Source organism: Caretta caretta, chromosome 14, assembly GCF_965140235.1.
Source record: "Caretta caretta isolate rCarCar2 chromosome 14, rCarCar1.hap1, whole genome shotgun sequence".
NCBI classification, from domain to species: Eukaryota; Metazoa; Chordata; order Testudines; family Cheloniidae; genus Caretta; species Caretta caretta.
Window position 1 is genome coordinate 10,759,236 of NC_134219.1, and position 17,740 is coordinate 10,776,975.

At 44.5% G+C, this 17,740-nt stretch overlaps 1 protein-coding gene across 4 annotated transcripts; it reads left to right on the top strand.

Moving 5' to 3' along the window:
• The first annotated feature begins 2,460 nt into the window (after positions 1–2,460).
• Positions 2,461–12,766, top strand: TMEM100 (transmembrane protein 100). 4 transcript variants are annotated; one of them, XM_048818902.2, is made up of 3 exons: positions 3,768–4,086; positions 6,908–7,104; positions 11,493–12,766. In XM_048818902.2, exon 3 carries the CDS (start codon positions 11,559–11,561, stop codon positions 11,961–11,963), a length of 405 nt encoding a protein of 134 aa, XP_048674859.1. In that variant the 5' UTR covers positions 3,768–4,086; positions 6,908–7,104; positions 11,493–11,558; the 3' UTR covers positions 11,964–12,766. The 4 variants fall into 4 exon arrangements, with proteins under 4 accessions (XP_048674860.1, XP_048674859.1, XP_048674857.1 ...); XM_048818903.2 differs by lacking the exons at positions 3,768–4,086; positions 6,908–7,104 and adding an exon at positions 2,461–2,483; XM_048818900.2 differs by lacking the exon at positions 6,908–7,104 and having other exon boundaries at positions 3,769–4,086.
• The last annotated feature ends 4,974 nt before the right edge of the window (positions 12,767–17,740 follow it).

Sequence of the window (17,740 nt, forward strand, 5' to 3'; positions counted from 1 at the left end):
CTTTCGCCATCCACGGTGGCAGTTTTTTTTCACTGCTTGAGGCGGCAAAAACTGTAGAGCTGGCCCTGGTCTTGTAAACTCTTCAGGGCGGGCACTGTCTCTTGCTATGTGGCTTTTTTGGTTTGTTTTTTTACAACAATGGCACGGTGAGGCCCTAATCTCACCTGAAACCTCTAGGCTGTGCTGTAGTGCAATAAAATAATTTACAGCAGCATCGAAAATGCACTGAAATCATGTAATCTGCTTGTCTGTCATAATACTTGTGCTCAATTAACGCCACCAACTGGAGAGCGGCAATGGAAGTGAAAGAGTCAGAACGTTCTGCAACCTACTTCTATCAGGTTTTGGATTTAGCTTCTGGTCACCCTCATGCAGCCCTTGCTAATTAAAACTGTACACACAAGGAATGCAGCTCTTCCAATGCAAATGTGTGTCATTATAAAAGTAGCTGGACATAAGAATGATCACGTGCAGTTACAGATGAAGGGTCCTGTGCTTCCCAGCACATCAAGAGGAGCAAGTGAAAGTCAAAAAAGGCAGAAATGAATGCCCCAGTCCTGCAAAGCACTTGTGTATATTGAAATCAATGGAATAACTCATCTAAGGGAGATGAAGAAAAGCCCTTAACATATTGCTGTCATCCCAGGGTGCATCCTTTTATAATTAGCAGCTCATCAATTTCACTGTGGGTGTAATGACATATAAAATAGGTGCAAATATTAATGAACAAGGCCAGATTCTCAGCTGGTGCAAACTGATGTAGCGGCTTTAACGTCAGTGGAGCTGTGCTGATTTGTCCCCCGTGAGGATCCAGCCCATAGTATTAATGGACTTTATTAATCGCTACTTTTCCATCCCACAGCACTCACATTCCACAACAGCATAAGGACAACTTAAAACATATTTAAATATATTAAAATCACAGATCATTCTCCAAAAGTTCCAGAAAGCAAAATCAACTGGGGCAGAGGAGGGTGGAGACCCACAAAAGGAAAAAAGCAGTAGAGGGTGGGGAAAAGGGAAGAAGAGGTAATTGAATATGGAACCCATCATGGTCATACTTCGCTAGACCAATGAATCACTTTCTGCTTTGCTGTAATGTAGAGCCTGGGAGGCTGTTAATATGCAGTCAGAATCTCAAAGGCAGCCACAAAGCATTGCAAGTGTGTCATTTAATAAGTGGAGCAACAGTGCTGCTCAATTTAGGGGTACCACCCTCTACTTTTTTAAAAGCCCATGAGAGTTTACACTGGGAGGACTTCAAACACTCATGCATGATGTTTCCTCGCCTGTTGTTCCAGCAACAGTGGGCTGCACCTCCCCAAAGCAGCTGCGTGAGTGCAAAGGTAGGCCAGACAGGGGCTTGTCATTTCCCAGCCATTTCATTTCTAATCCCCTCTAGTTTCCTGTCAGCCGCTGCAGAGACAGCCTAGGCTGAAGTCATCTTCTGGAAAAGTGTGGAGAGGAGTTGTCCATGAACAATTCAGTCTGTTGTCAGCGTGGCTCTGCAGTACCCCTGGCTACCAGAATGGGAGCCGAACTCCTTCCTCCAGTAACCTGTTCATAGCTGCGACTAGGTTTTTCTGATTCAGCTGGTCTCCCCTTGTCTAATAATAATATAGGAATGCCTGCACCAGGCATTTACTTAATACCTTCCATCCAAGGATCAGTGAGGTTGGTAAGTATCTCACTGCTAGGGAAACTGAGGCACAAAAAGGTGAAGTAACTCACCCAAGGTTGTCCAGTGAATCTCTAGTAGAGCCAGGAATAGAAACCAGGAGTTCTGGCACCAACTCCTTTATATTAACCACAAAACCACCTTTCCTTTATATTTACCTACAGCGATTCCTCCTCTTTATCTCTGTCCCAGTCTCTCCTGTCACTTTTTATTCTCTGCCATTGTCTCTCTTTCTCTGTCTGACATCTGGTCTTTCTTTCCCCTACTTCACTGGTCCTCGCCCACTGCAGTTCTCTGCCAGCCCTGCATTTCTCTCTCTGCTCTGTCTCCTTCCCCAAATCTCTGCATCCTAGATCCTTTTTCCCCACTCATCTCCATCTACCGTTGTTCCCTCCTCAGGTCTTAATTCTCTTTACCTCATAAGCATATGGAACTCCCATCAGCCCTCCCTATGATGAGCGAAGGGGGTGATGAGAGAAAGTGTGTGGGGCAAACAGTGTCTACTGTCTTCTTCTCCCCCATCTCTAACTCACTGTGATAGTAAGCTGGGAGAAGGGGATGGAGGAAGAGGAAGCAGCCTTGGTTGCCTGCTCAACCCAAGTAGTCCCCTGTAGGTGGGAGGAGAAGCTACAGGGGAAATCTTGCTCACACCAGACAGCCCTGCTAAAGAGAGACAGCTCGGGTGAGATGAGTGATGGGATGAAATACCTGAGATCTGGAGAAGAGGACAGGGGTCCTGAGGTCTGTCCAGAACTCCAGTGGCTGTCCTGAAGTCACGTCATCAAGGCATTCTACCAGTGACAAGGTTAGGTAGAACTACCGTTGCTTTGTGATATATTCATACAGGGCTATGAAAGCGTTGGCCTAAAACATTGGGGTGAAATACACCCCACGTCTCATACACTAAGCTCCACTTACATTAGATTCCATTCTGAGGGAGCTGGCCTGTCTTTTGGGGTGGATGAAAGGTGCTGCAAACATAAGAATCAGAAACGAGTGCTGGACAAAAGGTGAAAATAGCAGACTTCTTGTATAAATTGGTGGCAGTTCTCCAGAACACCTCTGGCCTGACTTTGACTGAATGAGACACAACCCATGGTGGGATAATTTAAGGGATTGCATCTCCACCACCAGAAAGAAGTTAACACAACAGGAAGAGGGTGAAATCCTGGCCCCAGAAACATTAATGGCAAGATTTCCATTGACTTCACTGGGCTCAGGATTTCACCCCAGAAAGGGGAGTCAAAAGTACATGTACATTCTCAGCGACAGAGACTGATTAAATACCTCCGGTGCATTGCTGGTCTATCAAGCATTGATTAAATAGTGCCTTTTAAATGTAAGCTGTGGCTAAACTTAACCACAAAAATCAAACAGACCCTTCCCCCAACATTTAAGGCACAATTTCCCGCTTATATCTAAGGAAACAAAGGAAGCCACAAGATTAAAAATAACTAAATTCTTGATATTATATTGACTGATAGATTGAAGCCTAGAAATTCCCTTTAAAAGTTTTTAAATAAGATTGATAAACAGCCTCAAACTTTATTGCACTAAGAACATCGTTCTAAACCTGATGCAAGCTGCATTCCTTCCAACGTTATTTCTGAGCAAGTAGAAGCCAGTTGGGAGCCCCTCTGGATTTCAAAGCGCACTGTGCTCCGGCAGAGCTTTTAAACAACCATAAGACACCGATCCTGCAACGAACTCCACTTGAGCAGACCCCTACCCCCCAAACACCCCCCCTCCTCCGTGCCCCACTGAAGTCTCTAGGGCTCAGCACTGCCTCAGCAGTCCTGCCACTTGGATCAGAGCCTTACACCACTTTTCAACTAAACTTCATACAAGAGTGTGTGTGTGTGTGTGTGTTTTGATTTGGGTTTGTCAGATATCCGGAGCTGCTGTAAAATGCACCTGTTTCCCCAGACTTGCTGGATCTACGTTCATATAGGGCGCCCATCACCATGGTCTTTGAGTGCATTTCAGAGGACCTGAAAGGGGGGTTCCGTGCTGGAGCGGGTGGGTGGATGAGGAGGGAGTATTGTTGTTATTATTTCTGTTACCCGAGCACCCAGGGGCCCGGTTGGGATCTCCGCAGGGGCACGTTTGCCCAGGCTGGGGGCTGGACGGCCGAGCCTGCTCCCCTCCTGCCCAGCGGAGAGACGGACCCCAGAGAAGAAACCAGCCAAGCAGCTTTCCAAACCTCCGGCCCGCCCGCCTGCTCCAAAGCGGCTCAGCCCTTCCCAGCCACGCTCCCTTCCGCCGAATTTCCCCCGGTCCCTTAATGGTCTTCCAGCCTGGCTCCGCACTTTGCTTACACTCCCTTGCGCTGCGATGTGCGCCCCCCCTCCGCTGTGTGCGCGGTGCGAGGGGCTGGCTGCCCCAGTTCCACTCCGGCCGAGGCGAAGGTAAGCGGCGCGCCCAGGCTCTGGGCTCCGACCGCCCGGGCACCCAGCGGCATCTGCGGGCCCAAAGTTCACGCCCGCTGGGTACTGAGCCGGGGTTTTGTGCACCAGCCCGCGGCTGGCTCAGGCGCGTTTCTGGAGGAGCGGGAGCATGTGCGCTTTGTTGAATGGGACCCAGAGCTGCGGCGCTGTTGAGGGGGATTTTCTGGGTGTAAAGGGAATCACGAGGGATGCGGGTCTTTGCTGCGCCGGTACAGGTGAGCGGTCACTGTCCTGCAGGTCCAGGAATTCTTTCCTTGGGCACAACTGTTGGGAGCGCCGCTGGAACAAACCCGCGGCGTGCCCGGTAGGAAGGTCCGCCCGAATGTAAGCGACCGCGCTCCACTTGGGAGAGGTGGGTTTGATCCAGTCAGCTGCGGTTCATCGAGGACGTGTCTACCTGGTGTAACCTTCTATGGGGTTGGTCAAGCCAGGGGTGGGGGGAGCGACCCCAAGAAAAGGATTTCGTTCGCTAATAAACCCTGGAGTTGTTTAGATGTAGAGTAACTTCTACAGAACCCTATTCAATGTCTGTTGGTTTAATCCTTGTTACATTCAGGAGGACTTTCCCCCATAAAGGTACAATGTATAGCGCATATCCTTCTTAACTTTAAGGTGATGTATGAATTTCTGATACCAACACTCTTGTACTTGGAGAGAGTTGCTTCTTTTCTCTCATAGGGGAGTGTATGACAACCGTTTTGTGCCTGGTCATGCCCACTCTCTTATATTTGACTATAGACAGGACAGGTTATTAGTTTACAGGACCATAGGGGTGCATGGTATGTTGTAAAGTCTCCCTCTTGAAAAATTTTCAATTGCTAAATCGCATACAGTGCAGATTCTTCCCCCATCCCTAGCCCCCTAAGATTATGGCTGAGAAATGAAAAACTACAATAAATTTTGTAATTCTTGCATACAGGAATTTTGTGTAGCAACCAATATCGGCACCCCCGTCCACACTCGGATGCAGCCTGCATGTATATTACATGTACCTCTGCTACCTTTTTTGTCCTGATCCTACAGGCTTACTCCTGTGAGTAAGCACAAAGTGACTACAAAGAACTACAGAAGGTGCAGGACAACAATCAGGCCCAGAACATCTATGCAAAAAGTCTTAATCACCTTCCTCCACTATTGCATAAAAAGCAAAAAGGTGCAAAGGCTGTGGCAGCTGGCCCATTCCGTCTATTTGCACTTCTCCAATGGTATTTGGCATGGAGCTGATCTCCTGAGAGAGCATCACATTGGAACCTTTCATAGTTTGAACATGAGACTTGATTTATAGATTTCACATCTCAACTTTTCTACTTTGATGGGAGATAAGTTTGCTGTGTGGATTCAGGTTTGCTGAGGGGCACTGCTATTTCACTGCAACATATTCAAGGGTAAATGCAAATCACTCACAGAACAGCATATCTATTTCTAAGCATGCCGCAGGCACCATGGTTTGTTTAGCACAAACATCTTAGCTAGAGGTTTTTGAATAGACTTCCTTATAAAATGAATACAGTGGATGGCAAAAACTTTTTTTTAAAATACCTTCAAGTACACAGTTGGTAGTTAATTCAGAATATTCCTTTCTTTCTCCTGCAGCAGGACTATGCTATACCTAGTTAAAGGTTTCATGGGTGGAGGGGGAGTGTCTAAAGTTCAGCTGGTAACTTTGTTAGGCATCAGGCACAACAACTTATTCAAAAGGATAAGAAAGGAGATCTTCTTAGCTGATCACTGACATAAGCTAAATGTATTTTAGATATTCGTGGGTGTAATATCTTAAGGATCTGGAGAATAACAGAAGTTATCTGTGTAAATGCACACTTACATTTATGGGATATTTAAAAACAACTTCAGTTTTATCATTCCATGTATTCATTGCCATCCTCAAAGGCCCTGCTGCAGAGTTAAAATGATCCTAACACTTTACCACCTTCCCATGCCTATAGAAAAGCAATGGTGAATAAGCCTCATAACAGAAATCTTTGCCGTTTTGGGAGGTAACCCAGCTGCCTGGTGATCTCACAGCTGTTACTGCCCTCGATAACAGTTTCCCTCATTCTGCCGCTCTCAAAACTGTCCCACTGAACTGCTCTAGGTTCTGAGCCCTTAGAAATCTTATTTAAAAGATTCAGAAAAGAAAATGACAGCCTGATATTAAATACAATGGAACAGTATTTATCAGCCTAGGACATAGGATTCAGTTTACTGAATAAAAGGGGAAGTTTTCAGTGTAATAAACCTATATAAGAGCAGGGCACTATCAGTAGAGCTTAAAGCGCTTTACAAAGGGAGGTCAGTCTCACTAGCCACAGTTTACATGCAGGGAAACTGAGGCACCAAGCTGTGAAGTGACATACCCAAGGTCACCCAGCAGAAAAGCTGAGTCTAGAACCCACATCGCCTGAGTCGCATCCAGAGCTCTATCTTTTAAGCTGTCTTTAAGTGGGATAACCCCTCATCATGGATATCGGTTTAAGGGTTACATTGGGCAGTAAAGATTCAGATTCCACTCCAGCTCCCCTCGAGCTCTTTTGCCAGACGCTTTAATGGACAAGGATGTCCTGAGTTCCAATGCTCATCGCTGAAGGTGACACGCTGTCAGAGGAAAAATACCAGGGTCAAAAGCAAGAGGCTGCTGTCACCAAGGAAATAGGCACTAAAGAGCAGAGGCAGGGGTGGTAAAAAGTCCCCCAGCCTGTTCAGAAGCCAGTGTAGAGCAGACCCTTATTTCCTTGCAGGAGCCTTATTCTGAAGAGCTGATGTTACCCAAACTCTGTTCTTGTAGGAAACCTCCATGCTAGAGCCATATCATGTCCAATTCATCATCCAGCAACAACTAGCACCCCAAAGCCTGGAGCTGCTCTTTCTGCTGCCTGACTTTACCTCAGAGTGACAGAGGAGGCTTTTTAAAACCGACTCCCCTGCCCCCCCATCCCAGCCCCTTACCAAGTGATTTGCTGTGATGGATTTCAGATGAACATGGTAGGTGCGCACAGCTGGATATTGTTTTCAGCTCTTTTAAGTAAATCTCCTCTTACATTTATTAGTGGATACTAAAGTAAAACATTCCTCTACCCCTTTAATAGCTTTACCTATAGAATAACTGCTGTGACACCTTTGCCCAAGTGAAAATAGCTGCTTGGGAAAAAAACTGAATACAAAGAAATGTGTATTCACTAAAAGCAAACTAATGGCCCAATCCTGTTGGTATTGTTAGTGTGCCCTTCCTAGAAGTTCCTACTTTATAAACCTGGGGTGTGTTGACCAGGTGATGTCAATCAGGATTGACTTCACTTGATCTTCATCAGTTTACACAGGCTGAGGATCTGGTCCTTGCTTTTCCAGGAGTGTGTACGTTTACTACATGCATTTGGAACAGTTTCAGTTTATTTGTGTTCCAGTAACTCAAGGTGGCTTACCATATTTTTGTAAATGAATATTTGTGCACTTATGCTCTCATGTAGAAACATATCCTGCCCCTTTGAAGTCAATGGGAGTTTTGCTAAAGAGTTGGATGGGGTCAGGGTTAGGCTGTAGGTGATTTTGGTACTTTTTAGGGAGGATTTTATGTTTCATATTGTTCATTTTTGTTGTTTGACACAGAGATTGCTTACTGGGCAGGCAAATTAGCTTCTTCCCATAATATTTTTAATCTGCATATTTGTCCTGACTTTGTGAAGTTTGATACTATGCACCAGGGTGATACAATGCTTATTAGGAATGTACATAACAGACTGGGACGGGAGCAGAGGGACAGGGACGCTAGGTAGTCAGCAACAGGCATTTAAAAGAGAGGTACAATGAATGTTTTGGAAAATGAACACGTTTATTATGGGCCTGATCCAAAAGCCTCTTGAAGTGAATGGGAACTTCCCTGCTGCTGTCAGTGGGCTATGGATCAAGTCCAAACGTGCTAAATCATTACTGTGGGAGATGTGGTAAATAATATGTCTTTTTATAATGTCTGGGAAGTTTAATAAGACAGAAATGGAGCTAAATAACACAAAGGGTTTGACCCACTAACAAAGCTAAAAGACAGCATTCCGAGTCGTGTTCTCCATTGCCCCGCTCCTCCTGTAGTGACTTACATGGGTACATATTGAATATACACTGGCACCATTCTGACGCAGGAGCATTTCACATCTTTACACGGGCGTAAGTCACTGCTCACAGGGTAGAGCAACAGCGGATCAGACAGAGGACTTTTTGCTTGCAATTTTTAGTAATTTAGTAATAATTTAGTAATCCAGAACAGCAAGATTAAAGGAAAAGGTGGGTGTTTCTCCATTCCTTCAGCTTGCCCTTCAAAGCAAATGGGATGTGTGCACCGAATGCCGATGGCCTCCTTTGACCGTCCCAGATGTTGTCGAGTCAGATTCACCTGAATGGTCAGAAAGACTGTGTGGAGGCGCATGGATGGCAAGTGGGATCAGCCCAAGCCCTGCTCACTGCAGGGCAGGGGGGTGTGCGTGTAAAGTTTTGCCACGTGGCCTCAGGAAAGAAAACACGTTGTAATTGAAACAGGCGAGTCTGGTTGTTAACCCACAAAATTGGCAGGGGGCACACAGGGACAGGCATAGGGCCTGAAACTACATGTTCATTAAACAAATAAGGGGCATGTGTACACCAGGTGTTTATGGTCTGAAAATGCCTCAGTACTTGCGATACAATTAATTAATTGGAGCACACTGACTCCAGATTCATCACAATCTCTGGGGTCCTCTAAGGCTACTTCTGTGCTTGAAGCTGGGGGATGTGACTGTGATATGTACATGCTAGTGCACTATGAATAGTATGTAGCCACAGTAGCAGGATCCATGGCAAGCGGCAGCCTCACGTACGTAGCCATGGGGGTCAGGCAGGTTTGTAATTAGGAGGCTGCTGGCCTGTGTCACTGCTCGCTGCTGCCCATGCTACAGTGGCTACCCTATTTTTAGTGCATTAGCTCAATGAGCGCTAGTGTGAGCATGTCTACGGGAGCAGGAAATCACACCCCTTGCTGCAAGTGTAGACACAGCTAAAGTGTGCTAAGTTGAGGCAAGCTGACTGTGTCCCATTAAGGACTGCTGTAGTGATCAATTGGCCAGTTTAACAGCTTTAGGCTGGAGTTTTCAAAGAAGCCTAAGGGAGTTTGAAAATCAATGGGAACTTAAATCCCTTTGACAATCCCAGGCCTGATGTATTGAAGCTGCAAGATTATGGCATAGAACGAGCCTTCACCGATACAGGTGCATTTGCAGTTGTTGTTTTTTTAGAAACGTTCAACAGTAACCCCTTTCTCTAAATAACCCTTAACTTCAGAGACAACGTATTGTTCGATGCCAATAGGGGACAGACTCAGCCTCAGTGGGTGAGAAATGTGAGCTGTCAATATACAAAATAAGCAGGGATTTGGGGCTGGGGTGTTGAGAGAGTCTGGATGACGGAGGAGTTGGAATAGTTTAAAATAAACCAGGTGCTCGTTGGTATTTCCCAGCACTGATTCCACAGTGCTAGGCACCTTGCACATTACTGCATGGCCATAGTGACTAGGAACCCTGAGCAAGGATGAGATGAGAGCCTTGTTGTGCTAGGTCCCATGCAGATGAAAAACAAATGCAGTTCCTGCTCCAGAGAGCCCACAGCCTGGGATTTTCAACTGAGCCTATAGGAGTTAGGTGCTCAAATGCCATTGAAATTCAATGGGATGTGGGCACCTAATTCCCTTATTTTCTTTTGAAAATCCCAGATGAGTTAAAATATTTATAAGGCCCTGAGCATGCACCAGTTTACACATACACTTAATATTACTCAGACAAGCAGTTCTACTTGTCGTGAGTGGCAGAGCCTGAAGGAAAGGAGTAACTTTCGTTCATTTAAAAAAACAAAAACAAAAAGTAAAATATTTGATCTATCAAATGAGACATTTATTCTCTGAATTATTCATTCATTACATGGACAGCTTCAAACTCTGCTTCCAACTCAAGGCTGGAAATTGAAATAGATATTAGAACTGTCAAAATAGGTTTGATCAAAACTGTGCGTTTATTCTGTAGATATATTTAGGTTGAGATTTTCAGTGTCGCCTGGGGATTTGGATGCCCAACTCCCATTAAAAATTGACAGATGGTATTACTGCTTACTGACTTCCTGTCTGCATTTAGGCCCTGATTCTGCAAAGTCTTACTTATCTCAGTGGGGCTACTCAGTTATTACTCAGTGTGAGTAAAGGGGGAAGAACGTGGCCCTTTTGTATGCTTGTAATGATTTGCTTTCAAAGAAGCTGTAATAAAATGATTTCCGAGAGCCAATACACAGAAGGCTCTCAGGAGGAATGCAAGTTAAGTACAATTATGGAAGTTGCAACACTCTGTTATGAAACTAAATAAATACGTAGTATTGCTTATTTGACCTGTTCCCTACTGATGGGTGATATCCGTTGATCTAGAGTCAGTGACGTGCTATTTATATATTGAGAAAAAAGATGCAAGAAAAGCAAGAAGGATGTGGAATCTAATAACTTATAAACAATTAATAAAGATCAGATTTATTATTGTAAAAAGCTTCCTGGTTTTATTTATATGTATAAATAAAATCATAGAAGGAAGAGCAGATAATTGTTATAAAAATAAAAAACTCAATCTCCCAGGATCAAGCTGTTATATTACTGTTTCCTAGTTTATGTTTATATTTTTATTTTAAACTGCCTCGATGCTTCATGTATTTTGGGTGAAAATGCATCAGACCTTCCGCCTTCCTTTAATGCCCCAAGCCTTATTAATGTGCCTAACTTGAAGTAGGTGACTAACGTCATTGAACTCAGTGGGACTATTCAGAAGCTTAGAGTTAAATGGGTGTCCGAGTCTTTCCAGGATCCGGGCCTAAATGTAGATGGTGTGGTGATGAGCAATGCCTATATATTAAAAAGGTGAAGAGAGTAGGCCAAGCAAGCAAACTCACTGGGCCAAATTCCACAGCAATAAGCAGGTCCAATTCTACTGAAGTCTAAGAAGTCGCACCGATTTTGCACCAGCTCATTGACTTTAGATTGTACAGATATAGCTGAAAACAAGATTTGGCCCAAGACCCTTCAGGGCAAGCATTTGTCAAGCTCTGTGGCTCAGTTCCTTCAAAGACTTATGCATGTGCTTAACTTCAGGCCTGGGGGTAGCCCTATTTAAAATCAACTCCAGTCCACTGCAATCAAGAGGAAATACTCACATGCTGAAAGTTAAGCCCAGACATATATCTTTGCACAATCAAAGATGCTATGTTTGTGCAGCATCTATCACAATTGGGCCCCGATCCGGACTGGGACCTTTCCGTGCTACCCTAAATGTGTGTAATAGTTAAAGACTTGTCAGCTGAATGCTTGCATCTTCTTTCCACAGTGTAAGGCGTATTCAGCAGAACCTGGTCTAGCCTAAGAATTTGCGTAGAAAGTCCAGAAGCACAAGATGACAGACGAGCCCATTAAAGAGATTCTGGGAGCTCCAAAGTATCCTGAACCCGTAACGATGGAGAAGAGCAATAACAATGACTGTGTGGTAGCCACTGTCCCTTTGGTCAGTGAGTGCCAGCTGACTGCAGCAACTGGAGGAGCGGAGCTGTCCTGTTACCGTTGCACTATCCCCTTTGGCGTGGTCATTCTTATAGCTGGAGTGGTGGTCACCGCCGTGGCGTATAGCTTCAATTCCCACGGCTCAATCATCTCAGTGTTTGGACTGGTCCTCTTGTCATCTGGACTCCTCTTGCTGGCTTCTAGCGCCTTGTGCTGGAAAATCAGGCAACGGCACAAGAAAGCCAAAAGGCGTGAGAGTCAGACAGCGCTTGTGGCGAATCAGAGAAGCTTGTTTGGTTAGAGACTACCAGGAAAACATTGAACAGAAGAGCGCTCCCTTGTAAGTCAATTTGACTATTTATTGATAAGTCAGACCGCAGGAGGTTTTTGACTGGATTGGAGTGAAAAAGGGTTGGATTAAGAGACTCTAGGAGCATCTTTGGAATTGTTAGTATCTGTCATTTCACAGACTTACAGAAAGTGATATTTCTTCCAAGACAGAGGGGGGAAAGAGGTGGATTTTATTTTTTTTCCTTCACAGAAAACAAATTTGTCATAACTGCGGTCAAGAGAATTAGTCAACACTCAGATACTATTGGAAAGGGAGCCCGGTGAACAATCAAGAAAATAACTTAACCTGATCTGATGTGCCAGAAACCTGCTTAAAAATAATACTCACTGTGAGGTCTGACCAAGGGAGGAGTTGTAGCATTTGAACAGATGACAAAAAAAACCCATGTGGTAGATTGCCTTTGACTTACGTTGTTCTAGGGACAAACAACTGTGATTGCTCAATAAGCTGATGTGAGGATGGCAGGTCATTTTGGTTTGTTCCAATGAGTTATCGGTGGTACTTTTTTTAAAAAAACAAAACAAAACAGTAACATTAAACTTGTTTTACTATTGAATAGAGGTAGGTCGCTATTTGTAATTATATTTGTCCAACATAAATAACGAGGTATGAGTATAGCTTAAACAAAAGTGAGTTTTTGTAAATTAAAGTGGTCGGATTTAGCACTTTTGATGAGTTTGATATAAAAAAAGATGAAAAGTGTACAGTTCATTTACAATAATAAACATTCAGTGCTGCTAGAGCTTTAGAAAGTCTGGCATTTTTCATTGTTATCAGGACTGCTTGTCCTTTCAGCTTCGATCCCCGTGCTTTACGATCTTCTTTTCACATCCCTGTGTAGACCAATAGCTGTGTTAATAATTTTGAACACAGACTGTCCTGTCTCATCTATACTTACAAAGCCTATGTTTGATTTGATGTGTTTTCCTTATTTACATGTTCAGTAAAGATGGAGCTACATCAAAATTATAAGGCTCGGTCCTACAAGGACTTATGCATGTCAGCAATAGCATTCAGACTGTGAAGTCGATGAGGTTACTCACAAGTTACTCATGTACATAAATATATACAGGATCAGTCTCACAATTACCACTATTTAGATATGTAGGGCCCAATCCTGCAGATACTCAATACCCGGTGTAGTGCTCATCACCACAAGTAGATCCATTGGTGTCATTGGATCTACTCACAGTAGCAAGCACATACGATGTGTGATATTCTGTGGTCACTCAGTGCTTAAGGTGCTTGCAAGTGCTCTGCTTTATTCAGTGTGTGGTTCCAACTGGCTGTCCATTACAGGAGCTTCACTCAATCCTGCCCAGACTCTGTCTGGGAAGCTCAGTCCTTAAAGGCACAGTCCCTGATACTATGCAATGGGGCTCAGAATTTAAACAGAATACCATTTCACATGCATCTGGAGAAATTCAAGATAATGTAAATGTAGAGGAAAAAAGAGGTCTCTATATTTTACAATTGTATGTACAACATCTAGTAGAATTAGGGTAGGGCCCTGATTTAGGAAAGCACCCCTATTCAGTATTGCATTTAAGCACACATTTAAATACTGCAGTGAATAGGGTTGGACTTAAGCGTGAGTTTAAATGCTTTCAAAAATGAGGAAAAACAAAGATTTGACTGACTACACATAGCGAGCAGATTTGTGGACTAAGAAGGTGCCATTTTTACAGTCCCTTTGGTCAGCCCTCTAACCTTAAATGTTCATCAAGAGATCCAAGGCCTTTGAAAGAAAGGAGATTGCACTTCTATCTACTGCTTTACAAAACAGCTTGCACTGCTGAAAAGACTGAAGCAAAACAGGATTGTAACTGAAGACCATACTGTTTTTACAGCAGTAAGTAAAGACTCTGCAGTCAGTTTTTATTTGGCATCCTATTCCCTTCTGAGTTAATAGAAGGGAATAGGCTGTAGCCTTGCAAACAATTTTTTGGTCATTATTCATGACAGGCAAACACTGGCAACTTAATCACCGATAACTGGCAAGATCTGCCATCAACTACAAGCTCAGGTTACACAAAATCATTTTCTGTTCAAAACTGGGTGGAACAGAGACAATAGACATTGTCTGGTGCAGTTGTCCCACTGGTACAGCTCTCTGCTCTGAAATGCTTTATCTACCAAGGCTGTCTTGCTCCATTGGTTAATTGGGTGAGTTGGTCCAGAAGGAAAGCAAAACAAAACATTCTCAAGTGATAGCATGAAAGATAAATGCAGGTGACTTTCCATCTAGGACCAACGTGAGAGCCCTGATCCACACCTTCTCTTGAAGCTAGTGGCAGATCTGTTTGCCTGAAAGACAGGTTGCAGTATCAGGCACTTACAGTTCAATGGGCAGAATTTTCATTTCTTTTTGTGAGACCCAAGTGGCTGAAATGGGCTTTAAAAGGGCAACCAGAAGTCAGCTAGGACTGGACTGTTGTTCAAGGCAAAGGCAGACACTGCAAACATTGGGAAGGGGAAACGGCCGGGTCAGGGGATGGCCTTAGGTGTTTTGAAGGCAAGAGTGGAAAATATTTTCAGAGCCCCCCTCCCTGCCTCACAGCAGCCAAGCAGTATGGCACCCCTAGCCATTGGTGGCCACGGTGACCCCCCCTTCTCACCCAGCCCCTGGTCACCGTAATCAACATAATGGGCTAAATTCTGCTTCCCTCAGAGGCCCCAATTTAACAAAATATTGAAACACATGCTAAAATCCCATTAAAGTCATTGGAATGTCACTGAACTAGCACCTCCATCTATATGCTAAAGGGGAGAGAGTTTGTAGGTGGGCCTTTCCCCCTCAAATGCATCTGTACCAGGGCTGGCCTGATCCCATTCCTTCCCACATACCCCCATCTCCCTGCATGCCAGGATGGCTTCATAGATGGGATCACTGACCACACCTGTTGAACAGGTGCGGTAAGGGGAATCCCTCCCCAGGCTCTCTCTGGCCTGGGAGTGACCATGCCTGGATAGCTTTCTTCCCCTCCTCCCCAGCGGGGCTTATGCTTCTAAACTCCCTAACTTATCTGGGGCCTTGTGAAGCGCACGCTGTGTTTTAAATAGAGCAGGCTGTACATGTGGGAGGGGATGTTTGGAGTCAGTATTTGCGTTGCTACACTCCGTGGTTATTTGACACGATAATAAAACTGCTTGCATCAGAGGAAAGCTGACAACGCATTTTAGCACTTTCATAGCACCAACTTAATCACGGCAGGAAGCTTTCCTGCTACTGGGAGAACATGTTGCGTCACCAGAACATCTGACACCGGTGTCCAATGTCAATCACTTTGCTTAAGGTCATTAAAAAATATTAGGGTGTCCCCTTACAATATAAAGCCTTTGCATGACTGACAATTAACAGGAAACCTATAGCATGCTAAATAATTGAACAGGTGCATTCAAGAAGTGTCTTTCCTGGTTAAAAATGAGAAAAGTGATTGACATCAGCGCAGCTGGGGTGGGCTGGTCAAACACGACTCTAACAGGCCTGTCAAGTGGGTGTCATGGGAAAGAAAATAAATTTTTCTGCCCCTTTTTTGAAAGTGGAATTTTATGGACCGCAGTGAAGGGAATGGCTTCAGTTGGAGTCTGGGTCAAGATGGAAAGTCCAAGAGTGATTTCAGTGTCATTAGGATAACTCGGCAGCTTCTGCACTGAGATCTGGCGACACGCAGGTATAGAACTGGTGGGAGAAGAGACCCAGGCTGCTCACCCTCAGCAGCAGAGGTCTTTCAAGGTATAGATTCTCCTTTGGAGACACTAAAGTATCAACAAGCGAGCTTGCATGTGACACACACTGGATGAAAGCAAATTAGAAATGCAAACTAGACTAGGATCCATAAAAGGCCAAATTCAATGGTGGTTAAATGAAGGGGGCTGGATGGGGGCAAGTGAGGGCACATATTGACCGTAGGCATTTATACAGAGGCAGAATTTTCCTTTGTGATCAGCCTGGCAAATCTCTAGTGCCTATTCTATTCTCTCCTGTGTGAGTAATTCCCACTGCTGTCAATGGGAGATCTGCACCTGCAGGGCAGGAGCAGGCTGCTTATGCCAGTGTCTGCATTGCTACTAAGAGGGGCAGTAAGACCTTAGCCTTCTGGGAGACAATGGTGGACCGCATTTCAAACCTTCAGCGTGCAAGGACCAAGCCCTCTGACGTTCACCAGTGCACGTACAGCATAGGTTCTCATACCAAGGGAGTGTCTCAGAAGAGAAACACTGAGGCCGGAAGAGGTATCTGAGCGTGGGACCACTGCAGCTCCATCTGCAGAACTCAGTCATCACCCAGGCAGCCTGAGAAGGTGCATCTGGACTTCCCCCGGTGAGAGGAAGTGTATCTAATGCTCTGTAACATGATTACAGGGAAAGGTTTCTTCCCTATTTCTCCTTACTTTAGGCAAGCAAAAAGATAATACCCTGGAAAAACAAGCCCCTTATTCTGGTCTCATTCAGAAGTGAGACAGAGTTTATGAGGGGATTGGTCAGAGGACTCCTTCCTTTGCCTGGAAGTTCTAGGTTCTGTTCCCTGTTTTATCACTAACACACTGTGTACCATTGGCCTAAAGATTAGCCCACCCTTTGCCAAAAAGTGGCTGTTCGTTTTCGGTGCTCAGTTTTGGGGCAGTTTGAGGCGTGTCGGTAACACACGTTGCACGCCCAAAGATAAAGGCACACAAGCATGTGACTACTTTTGAAAAGCTTTTCCTCAGTCTCCCTCTATGCTTGCTCCCCATCTGTAAAATGGAGATAATACCTACCTGCCACAAGTTGCAATACTCAAATAACTGATGCTGTTCAAAGGGCTGTAAGGGCCCTCTGTGGCAAGGGGTGTCATGGGAAAGAAAATAAAGGGCCACAGTGTTGTTGTTATTACTTTCACTATACCAGAAAATGGGGATACCACATTCAAGTAGCTCTGAACTTCTGTGACGAAACCAAAGCTGCACTCAGTGAACCCCCCAAACGAGGCAGCTGCACACACAAAACTCTGCCTATGTTTGACAGAAATTTTTCTGAGGTCCGTGAGCCCTTTGAGCTATTCAGGATTTGATGTATGGTGTCATGCCAAAGTCATGCAGTCCCCATGGTTTTGCATCAAAACCATTTGAAACTCAACAATTTCCACTGAATTCCACTTGGCATTTTTCATTAGAAATCAGAACTCAGGATGCAGCCTCCTCAGAGATCAACACTAGTTTCCAGTTAAAATGCCTTCTCTTCTTGTATGAAAAGACATTGAATGCAACAAACGATACTTCAGTTTTGGGTGAGGTTGTGTGGGAGTCCATGCAAATTTTATTGTCTCCACTGCTTGTCTCTCCCTTCCTGAAAGCTCTGGCAGCATCACACAAGAAAAAAAAATTGCCTTCACACGGATAGAAAATTATCTAATTGGGAATTGCTCTGGTGCACCAGAGCAAACGTGGGGATCTTAAATAATAATTTAAAAATCTAAGTACAGGAAATTGTGTCTGTAACTACACCCTGTGTTGCTATTGTACACAACGCCTGTTATAGCCTGGAGTTATCTTAGGACTTATCTAAAAGTTGCCACTTTAACAGCGTTGCCATAAATAAAGCAGCACAACCCCCTATTTGGATGCCATTACCCTGGAATACAAGTGTTTATAATACTATAGCTTATTCCAGTTTGGGAACTGAAATGAACGACACTGGTATAAGATCACGGTATTCCAGTTTAATGGCATCCATGCTAGGGCTTT